Here is a 26,407-nt window from a genome sequence, read left to right as displayed (position 1 = left end):
TCAGCATCTCAGCGTAAGAACGCTTTGAACGCTCCTTAAGTGACCGCTTGATTTTATCTCTGCGCTGCATGTACACCGGGCATGTGGAGAGCTCATGCTGGTTTTCCCCACAGTGAATACATTTTTCAGCATTAACACTGCAAGAATCTTCCGCATGAGTCTCCCCACACTTGCTACATCGTGCCTTATTGCAGCAGTAGGCGACTGTGTGGCCTAACTGCTTGCAATTGGTGCAATTTATAACACGGGGTACATACAATCGCACAGGCAGACGAACCCGGTCGATCGAGACGTGGCTAGGGAGTGCAGATCCGGCAAACGTAACGCGAAACGAGTCTGACGGAGTGTAAACTTTTTTACCGCCGACGAGAGACATGGACCGCAATTGCTTACAATCCAAAATCTTCGCCTGTGGTTCGGTATTTTTGAAGCAACCGGTTGCGCTTTTTAGGATACACTCGACAGACAGACTCGAATCGGATATGACACCGTCGATCTCCACGTCTCGTGCGGGTATGTAAACGCGATACTCGCGTGTGAAGAGCTCAGAGCAAGCGATAGCATTGGCCTGTGCCAGATCACTGACCACGACACGGAGCTTGTTAGGTCGGACCTTGGAAATTTCGGTCACGGCCTTGTACCCCTTCGTCAGGTCTTTTGAAATTTGCAGTATGTTTAATCGCTTTAAATTCACTCCTGCCTTTGGACGAAAATAAACAGTATAGCTGCCCTGTTGAGATCCGTCCGGGTAAAGCCTGGGGCGAGGGGGGACTGGAGAATGAACAGCGGAGGGGGTAACAGAAGGGTCAGGGTCAGGGGGGTTCGGGGATGGTGGCACGGGAGGCGAGGGATCTATATCCATCGCGCTAAATGTAGCGCACTAGCGAACTAGCGCCGACAAGAACACGTACCTCTTTACTTCTTCCTCCCAGCAGTGGTTGTCCGATCGTTCGAAGCTGCACCCAAAGCAGCCAGCAGCACCAATACAGCCACCAGCAGTGAGCCGGGTGTGAGATCACTCAGCACAGCGACACGGACTCGACTGTCAACTGATGGCCTTGAATAATACACTCTTTTGTTTGGCTATTCGTACACACGGACCGGATTGTAATAGAACGACCACTTTGCACGTCCGTTTCTGTCGAGTGTTCGACGCCGAATGAAATAATATGAATGTTATCACTGGAGTACATGAGTCTTATTTTTTCGATCACAAACCAATTTTCAAATGCTGGCTAGAAGCAATTGAATTTTTTTTTTTGAATAATCGAACGTGGGGAAACAGTAATAATGCTGGCTTCGCACTAGAACAGCAAATATATATGTTAGTTTAATGCGGTTCTACTTATTCGCTTTATTTTCAGAAATCGCAGGACCTAGATTTATGAATCAGCATCAAGTTTTTTTACGAAGTGAAGCAAACTTCTACAAACCTGCTCTCGAAATATAGTTTAGAATCATACAGGAAAAAAAATAGCTATTGATGAAAGTTGTCAATTTAATTCTATCTCAAATGCATTATCTGAAAATGAAGGTTCTCCACGATCTTTGAGAATTTTGGATTTTCAGAGTGTAGACGAGTACATTATTGTTTTCGAAGCCTAGGCTGTGTGAAAAAATCCGAAAAAAAGACTTTTTAAATCTTGCTGCGATAACGAGAAGTGGAATAACATGCCTACTATGTTTGCACTTAGTCTTAAATTGGAAAGCAATATTTATATCTTACATGAGCATTTTGTACCATTCATAGAGATAAGTGACTTTTCACCTGCGCACATCAGTAAACGTGTATAGCCATGTAGAGTTGCTTCAACACTTTTTCCTAATTTTGCCGATTACGTTCACCAGCTACTTTAGAATCCTGGAACTGAAAAAATTTCCAGCTGTTCGAAACGTAGCATTGCAAACAAAACAGTGATTAATTTGTGTTTTTCTCAACGGGTGGCACTAACAAATTCGTACGTTAATAGGTCTAAACATCTTTGGTAAAGCTTTTCAAAATATCTGCATCGCTAATTGTGTTACATGTGCACACTGTGGGATCAGATTTTGCTACAATGCTTGGCTCCCGAAAGCTGTAAATGTTTCTTACTCTTTGCAAATCTAGGCTCAACGTACAATTTAGTATGTATTTTTTAAGAAGTTAGGACGGAAGCTTCGGAAGAAAAGGAGCTAAGTAAGCATTGCAGTTTCTTCTAAAATGTGGTTCAAATTTTCAAGAAAAAGCTAAAGGGTAATTTATTTACACCAGCTAAGACGCACTACGAAGAGTGAAAAGATTATGAAAAGTTGTCGATGATTTTTGATTTTCTTTGAGAAATAAATGGCGATACGAAAAAAGTGGAATAGAGAAGAAGAAAGAGCAGTGAGCGAGAAAAAATATTCAGAAAGTAAAATATCCCATGTCTAAAATATACTTTGGTCAAAACTCTACAGTTCAAGCAACCAATAAAAGATCGCACTCAGTATGATTTTCAAAGATCTCTGGGGCTTTTATTTCAGCATGCGAACATCAAAATCGGAATAAGCGTTCTCTAAAAAGAGCGTTTTTTTTTGTTATTTTTATTGTTGGGTCGATTTTGATATACTACACATATAAACAACATATTTACACATTCGTACGTACAGGCGCACATACACAAACATACAGTTATTGTTAAATTCGTCGATCTGAGTAAATTGGTATACAATACATGGCTCTCCGTGCCATTAATTTTGCCTTAAAAGTTAAATGTCTTATATAAAAAATACTCTTTGATCAATATCTTAAAATTTAAGCCACTAATCAAAAATCCACTCGGTAGCATTCTGGGGGAGCACAGTAGCTTTCGTTTGCGTATAAGATCATTCAAATCGGATATTGCATTCTGTAAGAAAGGTGCGTTAGTATTTTGCGGCACATACATACAGACAACATACATACACACACACATACACACATACACACACATACACACGAACAGACATTGCTCAGTTCGTCGAGCTGAGTCGAATGGTATATACGATTCGGCCCTCCGGATCATGGATCTATTTTGCGTTTTTCGACCGATTTTATAACCTTTGTTTAGTATAACAAAGGTAATGGTATAACAAAGGTAAAAAGCTATAAGGAAAGAATACACATGTTCAATTTTTGCCTTTCTCCTAGAAAGGTATAGCAATCACTTGCAAAACCGACAGTATAAAAGTGCTCCAAAGGGCCGAATGGCATATATCACTCGACTCAGCTCGACGAGCTGAGCATTTTCTGTATGTGTGTGCGTGTATGTGTATGTGTGTGTGTGTGTGTGTGTGTATGTGCAGATTTTTATTCTCACTCACTTTTCTCAGAGATGGCTGGACCGATTTTCATGAAATTAATTGCAAATAAAAGGTCTCTTTGTCCCATAAGACCCGATTAAATTTCATTGTAATCGGATTTTTAGTTAAGAGGATATGTTAAAAAATGTAAAAATCATGAAACATCATTATCTCAAAAGCTACACAACCGATTTGAACAAAATTGATTTCAAATGAACGGGTTACCTGAAAAACCCTAAACTTTTGAATTTCATAAAGATTGAACTTGTGGTTCAAAAGTTATGACAAGAAACGTGTTTTGAAGACTACTTAATCTCACTCATGTTTCTCAGAGATGGCTGAACCGATTTTCATAAAATCAGTGTCAAATGGAAGGTATAGTTGCCCCATAAGACCCTATTGATTTGTTTTGTAATCGGACTATTACTTTGCCTGTTATGTTTAAAAATGTGAAATCCAGCTATGAAAAGGAACATATTCCGAAGACTACTTGGACTCACTCAATTTTCTCAGAGATGGCTGACCCGATTTTCACAAAATTTGTGTCAACTAATAAGTCTAGCTGCCTCATCTCAGAAACTACAGAACCGATTTGATCAATATTATTATCAGATAAGCAGGCTAGTTAAGGGTTAACTGATGAATTATGATTGAACACGTGGTTTCAAAGCTTGGCTGCCCTATACGTTCCCTTTTCATTTGATTATAATCGAACTTAAGCAACCGTTATGTATTAAATTGATAATAAAACAACGAAAGTCTATTATCTCAAAGATTACATGACTAATTTGAACATAACTAGTGTCATACGAACGAGTCATCTCTCAAACTTACAAATAACAAACTTCATAACAATTTGATATGTGGCTCAAAAGTTATGGAAAGAAAAGAAATTCAAAGACTATTCAAAACTATACCTGCTTTGATTGATATATTTATGTGGCCTCAACATAATGTAAATGTGGTTTTGTACTATTTGAACGTTCCAAAGTCATTGATTCCTTGCGATGTGTTCAAAGTCTGCAAATGCTCGACGAATCGGCCATAGGATATGTTCAAAGTCAAAAGACAAATCGTTTGGTTTATCGGTTTTATTGGTTTTATCGAAATGACAACATCCTCGACTTTTGACTTCTGTACATCGCCCTAATTTTGAATATATTCATATTGGGTGGTATTCGGTCATTTTCAGCAAATTGTCTGGCATCAATCTAACACCGGAAATACCCATATTGGGAGGTATTTAGTTATTTTGGTTGTTTTCCAGAAACTCAAGGGTCAAGGGTCAATGTTTGGTTTCCATGCATCATCTCGATTACGGAAATATCCATGTTGAGTATTATTTGGTCATTTTCGACTGTTTCCTAGAAGTTGCCATTTAGCGATTCAAAATGGTGCCTGAGGTCAATTGTTAGCTCATTGCATCATTCTGGTTCCAGAGATACTAATATTGGATGGTATTTGGTTATTTTAGGCTGTTTTTCACAAACCGGAAGTCGCCATCTTGGATTTCAAAATGGTATTTAATATAATTTCTGGCCTCTGAGCGTCATTCTGGTTGAAAAAACACCCATATTGGTGTAATTTGATCATTTTCGATTTCAGCTGCTGTGTATCATTCTAGATCCGGAGATACTCATGTTAGACGGAAATCGGCCATTTTTGGCTGTTTTCCAGAATCCACAAGTTGCCATCCTACAATTCATAATGGTGTCTGAAGTCGATTTGTGGCTCCAGTGCATCATTACGATTCCGAAAATACCCAATTGGGTGGTATTTGGTCGTTTACCGCTGGTTTTCCGTAGACGGAAGTCGCCATGTTAGAATTCAATATGGTATCTGTGGTCGAATTCAGCTCCTGTGTATCTTTCTTGTGGTCCCCGTGGCTCTGTGGTTAGCGATGTCGAGGATCTTTTTGAGCTGGAAATTTTCTCGACTCAGCACTGGGACACGGTGTATCGTTGTACTTATCCTACACTTGCAAAATGTGCCAAAAACAATATCCAAAATGTTGCCTGAGGTCGATTATGGAACATATTTGTTACCACTAAAAACATTTACCTGCCAAATATGGTTCCGTTTAGTTGATTAGTTCGCGAGATGTCCAGAAATTTGTGCAGACACATGTGCTTCCATAAGAATGAAGGGCGTCGAACCATTATGGACATATTAATTACCCTTTAAAACATCCACATGCCAAATTCGGTTTCATTTGCTTGGTTTGTTTTTGAGTTGTGCAGAAATGTATGTTTCATTCGTATTGGACCCCTCCTTTCCAGAAGAGGGAGGGGTCTCAAACTATCATAGGAACCTTTATCGGGACCAAAAACCCCTACATACAAATTTTCACGTCGATCGGTTCGGTAGTTTTCGAGCCTATATGGATCAAACAGACAGACAGACCGGACTACATTTTTATATGTATAGATTACAACATCAATATTTTAGAACCTAAAGAGTGACATACATTTATTGGATTGAAGCGTTCATGTAAATCTATTTTTACAAGTAAGAGATTGAATGAGAAAGGCTGAGTCTGACCGCTAGGTAGATTAATTTAGGTTTTTTATGGCTAGATTTGTTTTCGGAATACAGTCATACCTCAATATAAGGCAACCTCGGTATAACGTTACTCGATATAATGTAACTTTCACCTCGATATAACGTAACTTTTTAAAATGTATTGAAATTGAAAATAAATGAAACAGCACCTGTTTTTGGGCTATGAATTGCTTCTATAAACCAATGAAACCAATGTGAAAATTGTACTGAATGGGCATGAAGACGGTTTAGGAATAGGTTTTCATGCATCCTTCAGTAACAATTCACAGTCCTGCATCATTGAAAAAATTTTTTTTGCTTGTTAAAATTTGCTTTAAATGAGCATAAGAAAGGTTTAAAAATACTGATAGGTGATGGGAAATAGGTTTTCACGCATCTTTGAGTGACCTCTTGTATCAATTGAAAAAAACATATGTTTATCGCTTCTGAAAATATTTCTTCATGGGCATAAGAAAGGTTTGAAATCACTGATAGGTTATGGAAAATAGATTTTCGCGCATCTTTGAGTTACCATTAACATTCTTGCATAAATTCCAAAAAAAGTTTTTGCTTCGATATAACGTAACTCGATATAACGTAACGAAAATAAAAATAAAGTTGCCTTATATCGAGGTATGACTGTATCTTTTTCAATTGTGTTAGATTCTTAGTAGAATCAGACCGTTCGCTGTCTGAGGAGCTGTTACGCATGAGTTTTTTTTTTTTCAGTGTTCCTCTCCCAACTCCTCCACTTTGGCCGTTACCGTGCTGGATCGAAACCCGTACAGTATTGAAATCCGTACACCTTGATGTTTTTCTTCAGTTTTAAGCATTATAAAAATGAAAATTCATGTGATAGTTACATGTACATATCCGTTGAGCTGTTGGCCTTCTGTTAAAATCAACTATGCGCCAGTAGGCCATGCAATAAAAATATTAAAAATGAAAAATCAATCGTGTATCGGTTTCAGTTGTCATTTCGTTGTATCGTTAGAGAATTTACTAAGGAAACGTTCTTTAGATAAAAACGATTTTCAAGTGGGATATAAGTGTTTTAATCTGTGAATCTTTTTGAAATTGATGGAAAAGGTAAGTCTTTGTCATTTTCGAGCTGTATATTGTCTGGTATATAATGTACATTGTATTTATTCAACAAAAACTGTGCTGTACGGATTTTGATTCTTGTTATTTGCTTGAATCGAAATCCGCTCAGCGTGTGTATCATGCATATATTGTTGAATTTTCTTCTTGTTTTCAGCATATAATGGAAGAAAACAAGTATAAATATACGGCAAACAATTTCGAACGGGCTGTGACTGATGTGCGCAAGGGAAAGTCGTTACGGGAAGCTTCGAGAGGTTCCGGCGTTTCGGTTACTATAAAACGCTACGAAAATTGCACTATTTCAGCTGATATAAAAAAATTAGAAAACTGTGTGAAACTTTAGGAACCAATCAATCCTCAAAATATATTTATTCGTTAATTTAAAGATAAATTATAAAAGAATAAAATAAAAGAATTATAGAAGAATAAAAAAATAAAAGATGATCATTTTTGTACTTCCATATCTATACGGATTTTGATTTATTGTTGTATGGACTTTGAACCAGTCTATATCGCGTGTGTGCGGATTTCGATTCAAAAGTGTACGGGTTTTGATTCAGACAAAAAACTGTGTACGGATTTCGATTCAAAACATGTTCTATTTAAACATGATTTTTTCGAGTTTCGGAGTGATTTCAATCATTTTGCTTGAAAATAGTGATAAAATATAAGTAGACCTATAAGTAAACATGTCAGTTTAAATCAATATGTGATTTCTTGATTTCATATTGACCGTCGAAGATTATCATGTGCTTAGGTGTACGGATTTCGATCCAGCACGGTACCTAATGGTGAATTCTAAAAAAAAGATCAGACAGCTGATGAATCCCTATCCGTGTAATTACAATTGGCGATACTTGGCAAGGGTAACTACTGAGGATCGGGAAAAGCGTTAGTAAACGTAGAGGGGAAAAATTAAAATTCGTCACTTACTGCGGTGACATATATGTATCTTTCTTTATCACCGACAACAACATTTGTTCCTTCCTTCCTTCCTTCCTATACAAAAGCAGAAGCCACTGAATTGCTGTAGGTGGTGACTTACTTCAAAAGAAAAGTTTTGTGTAACTTTCTTAATAATAGTTTTACTTAAAAGATACAGTATCAAAGAAACGACCGCATGGTTGTCGTAGGACTTCATGAATTATTATTCATCCAACTATTCAGTCGCAGTTATGGTGGGTTGTTTGAATTGTTGTTGTGGACAAAAATAGTAATGGCTGCTTTCAAAAGCAATGATGGTCCTGCACTGTAAAATATTACATGTAAATTTATTCCACTTCATCCGACACGAGAAGAATTTGATTGTCTTTTTTTCCTAACTACAACACGATCCAACGTGTTTTGTTGCATGTCTGAGAGCTCTATCGTTTCGGTGCATCTGTTCACCAACACAAAATGAAATTCATGTTTCGTACATTCGTATTTGTTACGTTTGCAAAGTCTCATTGCGTCTTGCGAAACTGGGGGAATAACGTAACTTGAAGAAGGGCGGAACTACTTACAATGTGCATCTAAAATAAACATCGCGAAGCGAGATGGTATTATGGTTGATATTCCTCCAAAACAAAAACCAAACAAGACAAAGGATAATATAATATCACTGCGGATATCGTATGTGGTCTGATCATGCGATAACGGGATGAAATTTGCAAATGCAATCATCGATCTTTTTCAATATTAGTACACAATCTAAAAAACGTTAGCGAATTACGCGGATTTTCGAATTAACGCGTTTTTTTACGAGGTACGTATCCCCCGCGTAAAAAAAATCCTGACTGTATCCTGAAGCAATTTTTTGTCAGCTTTCAAATAGTGGTGTCAAATTTGGAATCGCTGATTGTGAACTTGCTGAAAACATGTTTTTCTGATAAAACCCAAGGTGGTGGCGAGATCCAAGATGGCGGCCAATTTTTTTCAACTTCAAATGACAGCTCTATCATTCCACAATAACAACGTTCTGATTATAGGGGGTTTAATGGCAAATTCAAGAGAAAAAGATCAATAAAAAGATCAAGAATTGCTCAACTTTCCTAGAAACCGTTTGATCCTTTGGTGCCCGGGGAATATGAACTAACAAAAGTGGTTTTCTCATTTTTGCACTTCCTTTATTCATTTAGACACAAAAATATCCTTTTCAAAAAACCCCGTTTCTCCAATGAGACGGTTTCAGCGAAAATTGCTCACTTTATATACAAACCGTCGTAAAGAAAACGGTTATTTCGATTTCACAGCAGCATTTCGATCTTTTTTTTTTGTCTGTCACCGTCAGCACGAACGAACGTCTGTTGTTTACCAACCGCACAGATGCAATATGCAACACATAAAAGCGTGTTGCATATTGCATTTGTGCGGTTGGGGGATCACCTTGACTATTGACAGACATAGTGACTGAAAGTACTGCACTTTTGCTATCCGATTCCATTCAACACGAGAAGAATAGGATTGTCTTGATTCCATGCTACAACACGATACAACGTGTTATTTTGTTGCATGACTGAGAGGTTCAGCGTGCCACCCTACTAAAGTAGGAGGTAGTCCTACGTCGAAAGATCAACTTTTTTTCTGTATGGACTTGGTCATTGCGACCACCATCGTTCATCTCGTGTGAGGCATTCCCGGGTGTCTGCCGTATCCCGCACTTCTATTATTAGCAATACCACTATTGAGTAGTGGCATGTTCATTATTTATCCGTGCTTGTGTGCAATGATTTTACCCTTCCTTTTACACGCTAACTGCTCTACTATAATCAGCCTCGTTTCTCTTATCAAATATCACCAATCAAAGTTCCCCGGAGAATTTGTTCGGTGTCCTCCTGGCCAATTTTATTATAAGAGTGACTTATTTTGTTAAGAGGAAGTCATATCAAGTGATCTTAGAATTCAGCGTAAAGGAAGGGTAAGTTGTAGAGGAGCCTGAGAATAAACCCATGCTTAAGTCTTTCGAACCCATGCCAAAGCAAACTCTATTACCTTGAGGCTAGGAGGCTAGGTAGCTCCCCAACTAATATCGAATCGTGTGAATCTAGTTTTACAGTGCCCTATATAGATACCTATATATTGATCACTGATTTCCGATATCTAATAGCTGTTATTTGATTCTGGCTTTTGATATCTTATAGTTGATTTTGATTTGTGGTTATTTATTTCTGCTTTATTATGAAAATCTCTGATAAACTGATTCCTGATTTTGACCTCGTATATAGTTCTATGGTACATCACTATCGTAAAGCTGTGTGAACAACGTAAGTGTTTCATCGCATATGATGTTGTTTTGCGAACTTCTTGCGATGAAGGTAATAAACTCGCATAGCAATACAGATAAACTCATTACATGTTTGTTTAAACTCTTAATAATTCCACAGAGTGATGATTATACGTGAAAATCAAAAGTCTCCCGTATCACATCGTATTGCATATAAACTTAGTCGCAAAAGGCATCATTTTGTATCCTCGTAAACGACAATATTCATGATAACAATCCCAGACAACTCTTTTTGACTTATTTCCTCGGTTGATTCCGGTCCAAGTAAAATTATTCCAAAACGGTCGTGTGAAAAGACAGTCCACAATTATATAGCATGCAGAATCACCTTTTTCGTAGTAACTAGTAGGGGGAATAATTTTTGTGATATATTTGATCTGAAACATAATCACATTAAGTTGATGCCTGAATAAAAATAAAAGTGAATATTCGTAATAGGTAAACAAAATGCATTCATATGTACCTAGTTCTCCTGCGGCTCCAGAATTGTTTGACGGTGGGTTGATGCAAATGATGTTCTCATCAGTCAGAGATATAGACTGAAATGGCGGTTGATCATCTGAAAACTCTAATAGAGCGGCCGAAGTCACCTCTATGAAAAAAAACCTAAATTAATCCACCTAGCGGTCAGACCCAGCCTTTCTCATTCAAATTTATTATTTGTAAAAATAGATTTACATGAACGCTTCAATCCAATAAATGTGTATTCACTTTTTGGGTTCTAAAATAATGATGTTGTAATTGAAGTATAAAATATGAAATTTGACGTAATGTAAATGCTCAAGAAATAGCGAAATAAAAGAAATGACTCTTAATTTCGAACAATTCAATCACGAGCGATACCGGGAACGATACCACATTTAAATTATATTGAGGCCAAATATATTGATCAAAGCAGGTATAGTTTTAAATAGCCTTTGAATTTCTTTTCTTTCCATAACTTTTGAACCACATATCAAATTGTTATGAAGTTTGTTATTTGTAAGTTTGAGAGATGACTCGTTCGTATGACACTAGTTATGTTCAAATAAGTCGTGTAATCTTTGAGATAATAGACTCTCGTTGTTTTATTAACAATTTAATAAATAACTTGCTTAGTTCGATTATAATCAAATGAAATGGGAACGTACAGGGCAGCCAAACCTTCAAACCACGTGTTAAATCATGATTCATCAGTTAACGCTTAACTAGCCCGTTCATCTGATAATAGCAAAGCAAGCAAAGAGAAAAGAGAGTGAGTTTATGTATGCTTCGGAATGTTTCTTTTCATAGCTAGATTTCACATTTTTAAACATAACAGGCAAAGTAATAGTCCGATTGCAAAAATATCAATAGGGTCTTATGGGGTAACTAGACCTTTCATATGACACTGATTTTTTGGAAATCGGTCCAGCCATCTCTGAGAAACATGAGTGAAATTAAACAGTCTTCAGAAGACGTTTCTTTTCATAACTGTTTAACCCCACGTTCAATCTATATAAAATTCAAAAGTTATAGGTTTTTAAGATAGCCCGTTCATTTGATACCAATTTTATTGAAATCGGTTGTGTGGTTTCTGAGATATTGATGTTTCGTGATTTTTACATTTTTAAACATAACCTCTTAAATAAAAATCTAATTACAATGAAAAATAGGATCTTATGGGGCAACTAGAACTTTCATTTGCTTATAATTTCATTGAAATCGGTGAAAATAAAAATCTGCACATACACCCACACACACACCCACACCCACACACACCCACACCCACACCCACACCCACACACACACACACACACACACACACACACACACACACACACACATACAGAAAGTGCTCAGCTCGTCGAACTGAGTCGAGTGATATATGCCATTCGGCCCTTTGGAGCACTTTCATATCTTCGGTTTTGCAAGTGATAGCTATACCTTTCTAGGAGAAAGGCAAAAAGCTAAAAAAATTATTAATTAGGAGTAAAATATTCATGCTGAAAAAATAGCGAAATAAAAGAAATGACTTTGAATTTCGTACACTTCAATCACGAGCAATACCGGGAACGTACGAATAGCACAATACCAAATTTAAATTTTGTTGAGGCCATATGTTTTGATCAAAGCAGTTACAGTTTTAAATAGTCTTTGAATTTCGTTTCTTTTTATAACTTTTGAACCACATATCAAATTGCAATGAAATTTCTTACTTGTGAGTTTGAGAGACAACCCGTTCAAATGACACTAGATATGTTCAAATACAGGGGGTAGACAAAATGATTGAGACAGGCAAAATTTTGTCAACTTTTAAAATTTTCAACCTTTGGGTATCAATGAACTCGGAATGAATTCTAGTTTATTGGTAACATAGAAATCTACAAGAAACTAGCTGTCAGAAAAAGTTCTAAGCGTTGCAAAAATGAACATTTTGACACACACTCTTAAAATCCAGAACATTTCCGGTGTCCATTGGCCGCATCAAGTCATCACATAATATTTGGAAAGTAGGATAGTTTTCCAGCAAAATGAGACCCGTTTCGTCAAAATTGATTCATTTTTCGTGAAGTTCTGATCGTTTGAATTTTGACAAAATTTTGCCTGTCTCAATCATTTTGTCTACCCCCTGTAAGTCGTGTGATCTTTGAGATAATAGACGCTCGTTGTTTTTATAATTTGATACAGTACAGATACATTTGGAATAAAAATACGATTATAATCAAATAAAATGGGAACCTATAGGAAAGCCAAACTTTTCATTTGACACTAAGATTGTTGAATTTAGTCCAGTCATTTTTGGGAAAACGAGTAAATTTCAAAAGTCACCGTAACATGTTTCTTTTTTACATTTTTTGAACCACGTGTTTAATCACAAAAAATTCATCAATTAACCCTTGACTAGCCCGTTAATTTGATACCAATATTGTTCAAATCGGTTGTGCACTTTCTGAGATAATGAAGTTTCGTCATTTTCATATTTTGATACATTACAGACAAAGTAACAGACCGATTACATTGAAACTCAATAGGGTGTTATGAAGCAGCTAAACCTTTCTTTTGACACCAATTTCATGGAAATCGGTTCAGCCATCTCTGAGAAAAGTGAGTGAGTGCATGTTGTCTTCGGAATATGTTTCTTTTCAAAGCTGGATTTCACATTTTTAAACATAACAGGCAAAGTAATAGTCCGATTGCAAAAAAAATCAATAGAGTCTTAAGGGGTAATTAGACCTTCCAAATGACACTAATTTTGTAGAAATCGGTTCAGCCATCTCTGAGAAACGTGAGTGAGATTAAACACTCTCCAGAACACGTTTCTTTAAATAACTTCTGAACCACACGTTCAATCTTCATGAAACTCAAAAGTTAAGGGTTTTTTAAGTAGCTCGTTCGTTTAAAACCAATTTTGGTCAAATCGGTTGAGTATTTTCTGAGATAATGATGTTTCGTGATTTTCACATTTTTAAACATAACCTCTAAACTAAAAATCCGATTGCAATGAAATTCAATAGGGTCTTATGGGGCGACTAGACCTCTCATGTGCAATTAATTTCATGAAGATCGGTCCAGCCATCTCTGAGAAAACCGAGTGAGATTGGGAGAGCGTTACACACACACATACACACACATACAGAAAATGCTCAGCTCGTCAAACTAAGTCGATTGATATACGAGATTCGACCCCTTGGAGCACTTTTATAACTCTGTTTTTTCCAGTGATTGCTATACCTTTCTAGGAGAAAGGCAATATATGATAATAGGCGCCTGTTTGCAAAATTTGGAATAAAAAAAAATAAAGGGTGACAAATATCGCGTCCAGCAGCAAAAGCAGCTATTTTTACGTACAGCAGCTATTTTCAACTTCCAGCATCTAGTTTTCACGAATTTATAGTAAATATCAGAATATTATGACAGTAGTTAACGTGATTTTCGCTTGTGGGTATCACACATGGGTATCTTCAGGAGGGCGTGATTCAATCTTCTGATTTCTCAGGTGCTTCAGTAACTTCCGCTTGGCTTCTATGTCCGATACTTCCTGCTTAAGTAGGTCTTCAGCAGCAGCTTGCGCGGCTTGTAGGCTTTTATATTTACGACCCATAATGGCAGGAATCTTTTTTGTGGAACCATGAAATTCAATTCCACCAGTAGGCAGCTTCTCCAGTTTGTCGTTGGAGGGAAGCTTAGGCCACATCAGATATCCGTCGTGCATCCACGAAACTGGAACAGCCAGTACACGCAGCTGCTGCTTCTTGAAAAATTGAGCCACAGCAAACATCTGCGAAAAACTCGGATCAATCATACTATTTTACATCATATCTTTGTCGGAAACTCACCTTTAATTGTTGTTGATAGCAGTGCATTTACTTATTTTATTTAAACATCGACACCGTTTTTTCGACAACGACAACGACCATGACAGTTCAATCTGAATGTAAACAATGAGTATTCCCGCAGAAAGTTACAAACTAACTCGCACTGCGAAATCCAATTAGATTCTTGCTTTACGATGTCTCGTAGTCATTTATGCGATGAAATTAGAAAGTTATTACCAAAACATATGGATTTCGGACAACGAGGCCATGGATGAGTGGGAAGAATGATGCTTGATAATTCAAGAGTTCGAGGTTCGAGTCCGGATGGACATACATTACAGCGTGTGCTCTCACAGGAAAAAGAAAAATAACAAATTAAAGACCGACATTTGCAATTTTCTGGAATAGCAATAAATAGGGAAATGGATGAAACAGCCATAGATAAATAGTAATTGCTACGGTTCGCTGTTTTTTTTTATTTAGAGGCATGATTTTTGTCGCATAGTGTTCTAAACTAAAACGCAGAAATGTATGGCGAACATCGCATAAATATCTGAAATAATTTGCTAATGCTGACTTATAAAGTCACATTAAGTAATAAACAAACCCGTATTTATACACTTATGTTCGAGCGTCTTGATAGAAAAATTTTCACTACACTTTTCACTTTTTATTCACTTTCACTATTTAATTCTATCACAACTCCCCGACAAGGCATGGATCACCAGGCCGCACATTTCTCTACCTAGCTCAAGTTGTTTACGTTTTCTGAGTTAAAATTTGCCCCAGTCGTTTACCTAATTAGGTATAAAATTCTTGGGGTTTCGCTATTTTCTCCACAGTCCAAATAAGCACTGACGAAGGCACTATGTCAGTGCCGAAATACGTATTTGCAAGTGAAAAGTGATAGAATTAAATAGTGAAAGTGAATAAAAAGTGAAAAGTGTAGTGAACCCCGTATTGTAGCATCACTTATAGTTTCGTTTCAAATCGCAAACATGAAGTTGTGAAGTCGCATTGAATAATGAAACAACTCGAAAGCTTTAACAGTTGATGTCGTATTTAAGAACTTTTTTCATCGTAAAAGTTTCTTGATGTTTCAGGAATGCATGTATATCGCCTCCACTTTTGCGCGTATAAGGGACATTCGCAGCATCTTGTGCGATGTAACTATCACGTATAAATGCACGTACAATGCAATTACTGTTTGTATTATACGTGTAAATTGGCTGTCTGGGTAGTTTTTATTTGGAATTCTTGACTTGGAATTTTCGATTTCTTATTTTCAATTGAGTATTTCTGAATTCTGTAGTTTCATTTATTTTTTTTATTTCCATGTCCTCATACTCAATTCTTATTTCTTATTTCTGAACTCTGATTCCAGATTTCTAACGTCTATTACTATTTGTGATAACAAATTGGTTCTGATTTGTGATTCCAAATCTGATATCTTATTTTCAACTTTTGATATCTGAATTCCTAGTTCAGTATGCTGATCAGTGATGAAAAATATAACTTATAGCAATTTTCAATACATATGTATTAATCAGACCTAGGGGCGTTGACATAGTCTTCACTCTTCAGTATGCGAGAGAATAAGTATTGGTGTTGGTACACTCTCTTCGCCTTCCTCCTTACGATATATTTATTGTTGTGAGTATAAACTACAATGCGTGATTCTCAATGTGCGCAACTCGGTACATGAAGTTATTCCGACATTGGCACCAAACGAACAGACTCGAGCTATTCGTATTCATTTGGCTGATAATCGTGATTTTTCTGTCAAAAAAGAGAATAAATGGCAGTTTATCTCTCCTACTATCACTCAACCTAACCGTTATGTACTCGGCAGGGTACCCGGGTACCTTTTCAGACTTTATTGCTCTCTGTATCTGTTTTGCTGTATATGTATATTCTCTTAGAAACCAATGAACACTGAGCCAAGTATGAAATCTAGCAGAACGAAATTATTAGCGCTCTCAGAGTTTAACCAATCGGTGTCCGATCTTCTACGAAGTTTCTTGGTATAGTTAGGGCTTCTATTGGAATGTTTGAATTAGTTCGGAATTTAGCCGCAAAGGTAGCGTTGCGATACCAACTTCCTCCCTTTACACGCTAGCTCTTTGCGGTTTTCGAAAAATTTGTAGATCTTTAAATTCTACGAAACTTTACAGAATATTCAAAATTACTATCTCTTCAAGTTTCAGAGATATACGAGTTCTATAACATTTGTCGGAACTCAACGCTTTCTTGTGATAGTTTTATGATCTCACTATAATTAATTTCCTTTAAATTTTCCTCGAAAAAAATTGAATGATAACGTCATTTTATTCCGAGTACAGAATTTTTTTACGTTCTCGAGAAAAAATATGAGACAAAATAAAAAAAAAACAATTTTGTGAATTAGTTATCTCATCAGTTCACCAAACCTGAGCAAATCATGATTTTTTCTAGAAATTGTTTATAAAAAAATCTTCATATTTTGAATGTTTAAAAGATGTGTTTTTTGTGTTTTCGTGATATGTATCTCAGTTTAAATGTAAACATAGGTTTCGTGTAAAAAGACAATTGCTATGTATTTATTGCATGGAATATACGATTCGCTGCTCTGATACTCTGTTCAATCGGTTTGCAGTCTTCTGTGAAGTTTTTTGGTCTAATAAGAGCTTTTATGTCAAGTCTGGTGAATATTGGTCAAGGCCGTCCGGAGATATGGTATTTGTATATCCATACAGCGATTAAGACGAAAAAAACCCCAAGTTCCTCAAAGTTACAAAGATTATTCACAACCCAATCAAAATAGACTCGTTTTTCTCTTCATTTGCCTATAAGGGTGTCCAGTCTTGAAATAGTGTGTTTATATTGTGTATTTCCAACAGGGACCGAAAATTTTCAAGGCATTCCAAATCGCTTGGGCGCTGTTGATCGCAGCTAGATTCTTATGAAATTGTTAGTAGACACCTGAAACTTGAAAAATAAATGAGGACACAGCCGATAAACGAAATTTAAAATATTTTTTTCTCATTTTCTTGTTTTTGTTATGCTTAATCTTCTTTTTTGCACACATAAAACCACAAAACCACACGTTTCTCTAAAAGCCTGATCAATAACGTTGATGATATTTTTTTTAGATTTGACTTTTCGATAGAAAAGTGCTTTTTTGCCATTCTTCGTCTTCATATCTCGATATCTCAGGTATAGGTAGTATCTGCTACAGTCCTTAAATTTCAAATTTTTCTTAGTTAAGGTGTCTACTTTTTAACCAAAATATCGAAAAATAGATCGTTAAGAGTCACTTTTCCGATTTTTGTCCGCTTGAAATCCTATAGTGCACAGATAAGTAGACATGACTCTAATTACCAAATGTTCATACACTCTAGCAGGCATGCACTGCTGTAATGTTTTTTGGAAGCCAATTTTTAAAGTTATTTGTGCTCTAACAAAATTAAAAACAAAGGGTATCCATATTTACTGGATGGTTTTTTCCCATTTCTGACAAGTTTCCTTCATGTTAGGTTTGGAGTCATGTATTGGGTTTCAGTAGGAAACTTTATTTAAGTTTCATTTTGGTTCAGAAATGACAAAAGCCTATGTCGAGGCTAATTTTTCATTGTGAACGTATGAACAAATATTTGAATAGTCAAAAATAAAATCATGTTCGAATTTTATATTCGGACTCTTCATTTTTTTTTTAATTTGATTCTTATACAACTACACAACATAAGTTGTAGAAAAAGTACAACCACATAACAATTTAAGGTCTGTATTGACTACACATTAGGCTGTCCCAAAAAAAATCGATGTTGAAAAAGTCAAGGTACTCAGCGCTAAATTGCAAGATAATGTTATTTATGGCATTTTTGTAGAACATTTCGACTTTCTAAAAAATCGTTTTCAGGTTGCCCAAACGTGATTTATGAAAAAATGACTTTTTCAAGCTACAAAATCACTCTTATGCACTTTTTTCGGATTTGTTCGATTCCTAAGTTTTTCCATATATTTTTTTTTTAATTTTTGTGGGATTGTTTTAGAATATTTTGCATGGTTTGGTTCAGCATCACATTCAATTATTTGACTTACAGAGCCCATTGAACATCACAAAAAAGTGAATTTTTCTTGAAATTTTCAGATAAAACCCTTCAAAACACATATAAAAATTTTTTTTTGATCAAGAACTGAAATTTTTATTGCGAAGCGGGATTCAAGATGAAAATTTTCATGAAAAAAGATCCTTGATGTCTTATCGGGGGGCTGAGATATTGGCGTTTCAACATGTGATGGAAAACTATGATTTTCTCAAAAATGCCACTAACGCTCAATATCTTTATTGCACAGTGTTTGTTTTTTGCCGTTTGTGCGTATAATTTCCTAAATAGTGATTCAAATGTTAATTAAAGCCATAAGGTATGTTCGGAAAAGTTTCAGCATATTCAAAAATGCATCTTTTAATGTAGAAAGATGGGTAATCTACCAATGAGTGAGATAAAAAATTTACTTTTTTATCAGAATAAGATAGACACAAGGTGTCTTCGACAAAGTTTAAGGTTATCTTAAAACAAGAAACTTTACCGAAGACATCATGTTTCTATCTCTTACATATTACGAGCAACATTGAGTTTTCTATTAGAAGGCACTAAAAATCACAATTTTCGTTCTATTTTTTTTCGTAGATTTTTCCGAATTTTTAAACCTTCTATTAATTCTTCTATCAGCCATCTAAAATTGCATTTGTTTTCTGAACATTGTTATTTTTTATCTCACAAAATAAAACAGTTATATAACATATTTGTTAAAATGCATAGTTTTCCATCACATAGAAAAATGCCAATATCTCAGTTCCCCGATAAGATATCAAGTATCTTTTTTCATGTAAATTTTCGTCGTAAATCCCGCTTTGCAATGAAAATTTCAGTTCTTGATCAAAAATTTGTTTTATTTGTGTTTTGAAAGGTTTTATATGAAAATTTATTGGAAAAAATATATTTTTTGTGATGTTTAATGGGCTCTGGGAGTCAAAAAACTGAATGCAAAGCTGAACTGATCCATGCGAAATATTCAAAAACAACCCCACAAAAATAAAAAAATATATGGAAAAATTTAGGAATCGAACAGAATTGAAAAAAGTGCAAAAGAGTGAGTTTGTAGCTTACAAAAGTCATTTTTTCATAAATCACGTTTGGGCAACCTAAAAACGATTTTAAAAGTCGAAATGTTCTACAAAAATGCTATAAATAACATTATCTTTCAATTTAGGGCTGAGCACCTTGACTTTTTCAGCATCGATTTTCTTTGGGACAGCCTACTACACATTCATTCAATCGTAAAATTTCCAAATCATCGTAGCCATTTCATTGTGAACTTGCAGAGTCATAATTAAAAAAAAAGAAACCATCGATTTGCTTCGCAGTAGTTCTGTATATGAAATAACACGCGTCAAATCCATTGCTTTCCTCCCAACCATGACCCTTTAACCCATTCTGTATGTCGTACTGCCTTATCTCATTCGATGTACCTAAACCCATTACAGTGTAACGTACGAAAAAAAAAACAATTGCTTAATCGCAGCGCCTGGCTGGAATGAAACTGCTCTTCAAACAACAAAACATCAATTGACAGGGTTGAGCGGAGAATATGGTATGACTGTGTTTGCTCAAGCGGAAGTGAGCTGTTTATGTTTATGTTTCAATCATTTCTTGGGCTGTCACATTTTGTGATCTCCTTCTATCAGTTGTAGCCACTTGTACATTCGAAATAAATCAAGTAAGTGCGCTCAGTTTGGGGAGGACTGAAGTTGAAAGGTAATTTGGTTCAAAGGGAGAATGTGTGTGATCGACTCACTAGTTGATAGTTATGCACACAACTTTCAGAATTCAACTCGATTTGTTAGAATTACCATCAAAAGCTCAGTTGCTGCTAAGGCGGCAAAATAAACATCGTATTAGCTGTAATGAGTGCAATTCGCAAAATTAAACAGCGAGTAATGTGTTTAGCGGAACCGACTTTGGGCTGGTGCTCGACTTATATGGGTCGGCATCATCGTCGCTTCAAATAAATATTTCAATTAAGCTTGATGTTGTCGTAAAAAGTAAACGGTTCATTTTTGTGCTCCGATGATGAAAGCTCGCCAGAAACATTTTTGCACGACCCGCTTGACGCGGGGGAAAGCCCTACGACGGTACCGCGCCAGTGATTGAGCAAACCGGGAGCGTGCCTGTGACGGTGGAACAAAGTGGGTGAAATTGTTTATTGAACTCATAAAAATGAAATTTATTGGCCAAACTGAGCGGATGAAATGGACAGACGCTGAACGCGCGGGTAATTGCCATAATGAACTGGACGTAAACCTTTCGGCAAGTAGCGGCGCTGCCGCCTAGCGAAGATGAGTTTTGCGGGGCCCTTAAGTTATCATTCCTAGTGTAGGGTTTCTCTTGAAAACAAACGACCAATGATGATAAGATTATTTCTAATTTTCTGTGTGTTTTCTAATGACATTTTAATGGGTCTGTTCAACTACGTGCCAAACTAGATTTCATTTCCTTGGAGAATATTTTTTTATTCACGTCTGATATTCAAGGGTACAATGGTACACAGGAAGGCACAGTCGAGTGATGGAATCATTTAGGAAACGCGGAGTGATGTTCGTAATTCTTGAATTAATGGTTTTTTATAAATGCCATCAATTAGGTCCACTTGAAGACTCAATCCTATTTATAGTTCATAGTTGCAAATACACTGGGGAGCCGTTGGACAAAATTATTTCTTCTTTATCATATGTACTAGTGAGCAATAGATGTATAAATTAATAGCTGAATAAATGCAACATTTGTATGTGCACGATCCTCTTGGCCACTTCTTTTCAACCCAAAATTTGCTCATCACGTTATGATTTAGCGTTGAGTTGTAATAGACCACACAGGTAATATCGATTATTCATCAACTTCTGAATTTGATTGCACTCTGCCACATCCAAAACTGCTATAAAATTGAAATCGAGTGGCTCGATGTCATCCAGGATGGATGGAGTCTGTTGAGTTCAGCCAACCACATCGTATGCCAACGGCAGAAATACCGCGCTGACAGATGAACTCGATTTCAACATCGTCAATTAAAATATATAGCCGAACTCAATGATGCATTAAGAAAATTTAGAAAATCAATGGTCAATGAAATTAACAAACATACCAGTTGTTTTAAATGCTCTTGATTGGCTCCTGAGATAAAGCTTCGATGATTTAATCACACATAAACTGATTTTTAAAATAATCCGTGTTTTTCTCTTACTTTACAGGATCAAATTGGACCATCTACGCTGGCCTGGCGTTAACGGCAGCCGTTTGTATTGCGATCGGTGCTGGGTTAATGCGAATCGCTCGACGGAAGAAAACCATTCCGGCTTACAATCTCGCCAGATCAGGTAAGTGTTTTAACAACCACAAATTTCAAGTTTGGTCGATTTCTAACAAAAAAATAACAGCTCGTCATGTTTTCTATATTTTATTATACTCGAACGGGAAAATTTTTCTTCAAAACTTGTTAGAATAAAATGCTAACCATATAAACAAACAACATTGTCCCCATCGAGATGCCGCGGCCTTGACCACTACTTGCTTCCTCATCCTGTCTTTTGCGGCTGCGACCCTTCGCTGCTCGAGTGGGTACTCTCTCTTGTTCAGCTTTCTGCGCTGCAATTTCCCAAGGATCCACAACTTGTCCAGGTTGGCCAGAACCCGAATAGGATGCACCCTGTCCTGGAAACGCTCCAGGCCCGGAAGGAGGCCATTCACCAGGAGGTTTCTGTCCTGGAGCTACTCGATCTGGCATCGGCACTGGCCAGGAAGGAAGCTGGCCTCCATACGGTCTGGGACATTGTCGGCATTGCTGCTGGCCTGCGCATTGTCTACAACGATTCGGTACTGCTGGATACGGTTGCCGCGCAGCTGGTATTTCATTAGCACCAGGAGAGTACTGTTCAGTGTAATAAGGCCTAGGACCCGAAGGTATCTGTATAGGTATGGTTGGATAAGGCGGACGCTGGTTTTCATTACAAGTTTTACGCCCAGCTACGGTGGGGCATTTCGCGTGAGGTTTTCGTGTAACTTGAAAACGCCAATCTTCAGGAGCGTACCCATAATTTGCAATATTCTCCATCGGTTGTTGTACCGCAGGTAATGCTATTTCATTTTCACCCGGCGTTGGTTCAGAGTCGACAGGAAAATCTCCCATTGGCGCGGTGGGGAACGGAGTATTTGTTGGTTCTTCGGAGACTGCTTCAGCAGGTGGCAATACTGGGGCGCTGGGATCTGTAGTGAGTTCATCACTGGGTTCAACTGTAAACTCACGTGCGTCACTGGGCTTTCGACCAGGTTTCAACTCATATCCAGCAGGAGTTTTATAAGTCGGTCCTTCAACTGCGTAGTCAACGTATGAAGTGCCTTCAGCTCGTACTTTAGGAACTATCACCAGAGGAGGTACCGAAGGGTCGTTGGGATCTAGTTCCGGAATTTCCGGTTCCTGCATGGAGCTCGTAGGTGAACCGGGATAAGGGTTCTGGTAATAAACTCGCCTGTTCGGTTTGGTAGGAAGCGGTGGCCCTGTAGCTAGTGGTAGATCAGGGTAAGGGAAATTAAGTGGCATATTCGGGAATATCTGATTGGGTGGAGGAAGGGGAACTGCGCCGGGGTCAATTGACCCGGAAGCGGTGGCTGCAGGTGCTGGTGTAGCCGCACCTCCTGCAGGTGCAGGTGTAACTGCACCCTCTGCTGGTGCTGGTGTAGTTACACCCCCGGCCGCATCAGCCCCCGGTGCTGCTGCAGTTGCAGGCGTGGTTGTATCTTGTCTCTTGGGTCGTTTAGCAGATTGAATTAATTCCCTACATGATAAGTCAAATCAAATTATAACACTTTTTCATAAATTTACTTACTTACCAGCAGCGTGCTTTCAAACAATCTGAGAAGTGAATCTCGTTACCGTAACGTTGGTGATATATGGCTTGAACTACAGTTCCTCTGTTGCAAAGAACGGCAAAATCCACTCCGTCAATGTGAGAATCAACCCTGTAACACACTTTGTCCTTAGTCGGTTTCTTCGAGCAATGAGTCGTTGGAGTCAATGTTTTCCATTTAAAAGAATCATCCATCACATACACACTACACATCTCTTTGGGAATTTCCGATGAGGTCAAGGTTAGAAAATCAGCGTTGTAGCCCATCGCGCTACCATCATAACTGAAGAGTGCCACGTCCCCTTTTCCATCTTGCAGGTTGTACTCCGGATGTTGTATGGTATCATAGATTAAGCCGGTTTGAGTATCATCAAATTCGAGAACATCGGTTGGTGGCATATCCCTGAAGGGAGAAATTATATAGTTTTTTTTTTTTTTAATTAATTCATTTCATACTCACTTTTGACCGGTTGCTAGGCAATGAGCTGACGTGATAAAACTTTTCTCGGCCACCCGGAATGCTGCACAGTATCGGTCCTGGAATTTGCCACCTTGAGCCGACCGGAGTGGCATTTCCGGCTTCCTACGGAACACCAACACTGGAAGGTTTCCAGTCGCTTTCTGGTCAATACTGGCGGCTTCGGCAACTACCAGAACGGCAGCCACCGCCAGTAGCTGCAACGCCAGGTGCTTCAAACGATTTCGCTTCGAACCCATCTTTAGAGCTTCGAGGTTCAACAAGGAATGGCAAATTTTTCACCCAGTTACGCAACCAGGCTTGCTATGGTTTGCCAGGAAAAAATTTCAGTTCAATGGTTAGAATAACGATAACCGATGTTTTGCGAACGTGTTCTTATCTGAATTTTACCTTTTTCGTCAAGAGAAAGTTGTAAATTTAATGATACATGCTCAAAAAGAAGTCTTTTATATTGAAAAATTCTCCCAAGTTTTACTGATATTATTGGAAAATATCTACTCATTGGTTTTTACTGAAATCAAATAGACTGGTTCATGTTTCACGCATGGCATCAACTTAAGCAGTTGTCCATCGCCGGCGTTTCAGTTTTATCCTGCAGTTTTCAGTAAATCAATTTAAAATCAACGCAGCTTCGGTCACCATGTTGAGTTGTGCCTGTCAAAGTGTCCATCGATGATGAAGTTCTCTTGCGTTCTAGAGGCCTGGAGCGGTTATCAACCGGTTTCGCTTCTATTATTGAATTTACGCTATGTTCATCCCTTCGAACCTATCAACGCATATGACGATGCCGAAGCACGGACGTACGCGAGAATAATTAACGAACACCGCAAATACATAAATTTAAATAGTTTAACGCCAGGGGAAAATGATGAGAGATTTTGGGTGATGGTTTCGCAACCACACGAAATACGAAGCTTAGCTTATTAAGTCTAATAGCCGAAGCCCAAAATCGGTTTAGTGTCGGTTGAATGGGATCAACACCAGCAAGCGCGGGAAGTGAATTAACCTTTTTTTATTTAAGACTAAAACCTTTCTGACCTTTCCGGCTGATTACGAGCTGTATGTAACCCGGAAGTAGCACGGATGTGCGCAGCTCGTGCTGAAATAAACTGAGTGATAAAATGGAATAAAAATCACTGAACTTTTCACCCGCGTCATTGCAGCGAATAACATCATCTTGATTCGGAACATCATTCGTGACTGTGAACCTCGCCGGCACCACACCGTAAATAACCGCCAGCACTCGAATCCATTCGGCTGGCCATTTTCCAACCTGCGAAAAATCTCAGCCCTGAGTAAAACCATACCCGCTTTACACGAGTGAGAATCCAATAAATCGCAGTCGTGCCACGGGAAAGCGAAACATGAACACGTTTAGGTTCCGCGCGGGATGAGAAAAATGTGTATGGAAAAAAGCTGCATCTGGGGAAAAATATTAAGTTACGAAAAACGCGCTGGAATCCAATAAATTTCCCGGCTTGATTTCGACAAATGAATGCATGAAATAAAATAGTGACCCCCCTCACCGGGTGAACAAGGCAGGAATGCATCTAACCGCGGCAACAAGAACACTGCAGTTCAACGGCGGCCTCTCGGTGTACACAAAACATGCATAGCAGCCGAGCAGGCAAATGGGGTGCGAGAAGAACACGAACTAGAGACAAATGAATCAACATGAAAAACTAACGCTCATAAACTCGTTTGTAAACATTATTCTGCGCACTATACCCCCCAGCTACAGCTATCCACCAACAACGGTGTCGTTAGATTAGGTTAGGGTACATCGTTGCTGCTGCCCGGTTCTTTCGGTCACACTGCAGGAACCGTGTTATCCGAGATCGCGCGCGTTTTTCGCGCTGGTTATGCCTAGCCTAGAAACTATGCAATTGCATCGTGGGGTGGTTGTCTCTTAGTTTAGTCACATTAACAAAACATTTCAACAAAAATGGAAATTCAACTAGAACCCAGAATGGGCGTCTAAGCTTTTGGGAATGAAACATTCGAAATTTTGCTTAAGCGTTGAAGAACCACCACAAAGTTGGCCAACTCGCCAGTTTTAGGTGCTTTTCGGGGCCAAGAGCGTGCAAAAGTTTCACACTGTCGCGAAGTCTGTACCACCAGGTGGTATCCAGCGTATGCCTTTGCATAGTGACGGTTGGGAACTTTCGGTCGGGAACCAGTACGGAGAGATAGTTTTCCGCTGCTCTCCGATAACAAGACGTACTAGTACCAGCGTTATTGGTTTCAGCCGGTTGATTGAACCACTGATTTTAGAGAACGGAGAAAGCATGTTCGACAGCATGAGCAACACTACACATTGGTTAATAAATTGGTTTTATAGGAACCCACTTACCGCAGCCAGCAAGGAAACAGCGAATTTCAAATAAGTGTGTTAATCATGTTGCGAAAGCATAGATTCGCTTAAACCAGTACATTTAACAGAACATAATCGGATTCATACATGGCTCTAGGTACAGATATAGCAAAGCGCACGTGAGTGA

At 37.9% G+C, this 26,407-nt stretch overlaps 2 protein-coding genes across 2 annotated transcripts in view; one reads left to right on the top strand and one right to left on the bottom strand.

Annotated features, from left to right (window-relative positions):
- Positions 1–26,407, top strand: part of LOC129731930 (netrin receptor unc-5-like) — a 573,886-nt gene that overhangs the window by 452,599 nt on the left and 94,880 nt on the right. Inside the window, exon 10 of the mRNA XM_055692323.1 lies at positions 21,776–21,901. Within this exon, the coding sequence (XP_055548298.1) occupies positions 21,776–21,901 (126 nt within the window). The remainder of the gene's footprint in view (positions 1–21,775; positions 21,902–26,407) is intronic.
- LOC129731931 (uncharacterized) lies at positions 21,966–24,184 on the bottom strand. The gene is made up of 3 exons (XM_055692324.1): positions 23,889–24,184; positions 23,412–23,831; positions 21,966–23,356 (listed from the first exon to the last, which is right to left on the bottom strand). Exons 1-3 carry the CDS (start codon positions 24,143–24,145, stop codon positions 22,021–22,023), a joined length of 2,013 nt encoding a protein of 670 aa, XP_055548299.1. The 5' UTR covers positions 24,146–24,184; the 3' UTR covers positions 21,966–22,020.

The sequence above is a fragment of the Wyeomyia smithii genome, chromosome 3, assembly GCF_029784165.1.
Source record: "Wyeomyia smithii strain HCP4-BCI-WySm-NY-G18 chromosome 3, ASM2978416v1, whole genome shotgun sequence".
Lineage (NCBI taxonomy): Eukaryota > Metazoa > Arthropoda > Insecta > Diptera > Culicidae > Wyeomyia > Wyeomyia smithii.
Note: the sequence above shows the minus strand (reverse complement) of the source record. Positions and strands in the feature narration are given on the sequence as shown.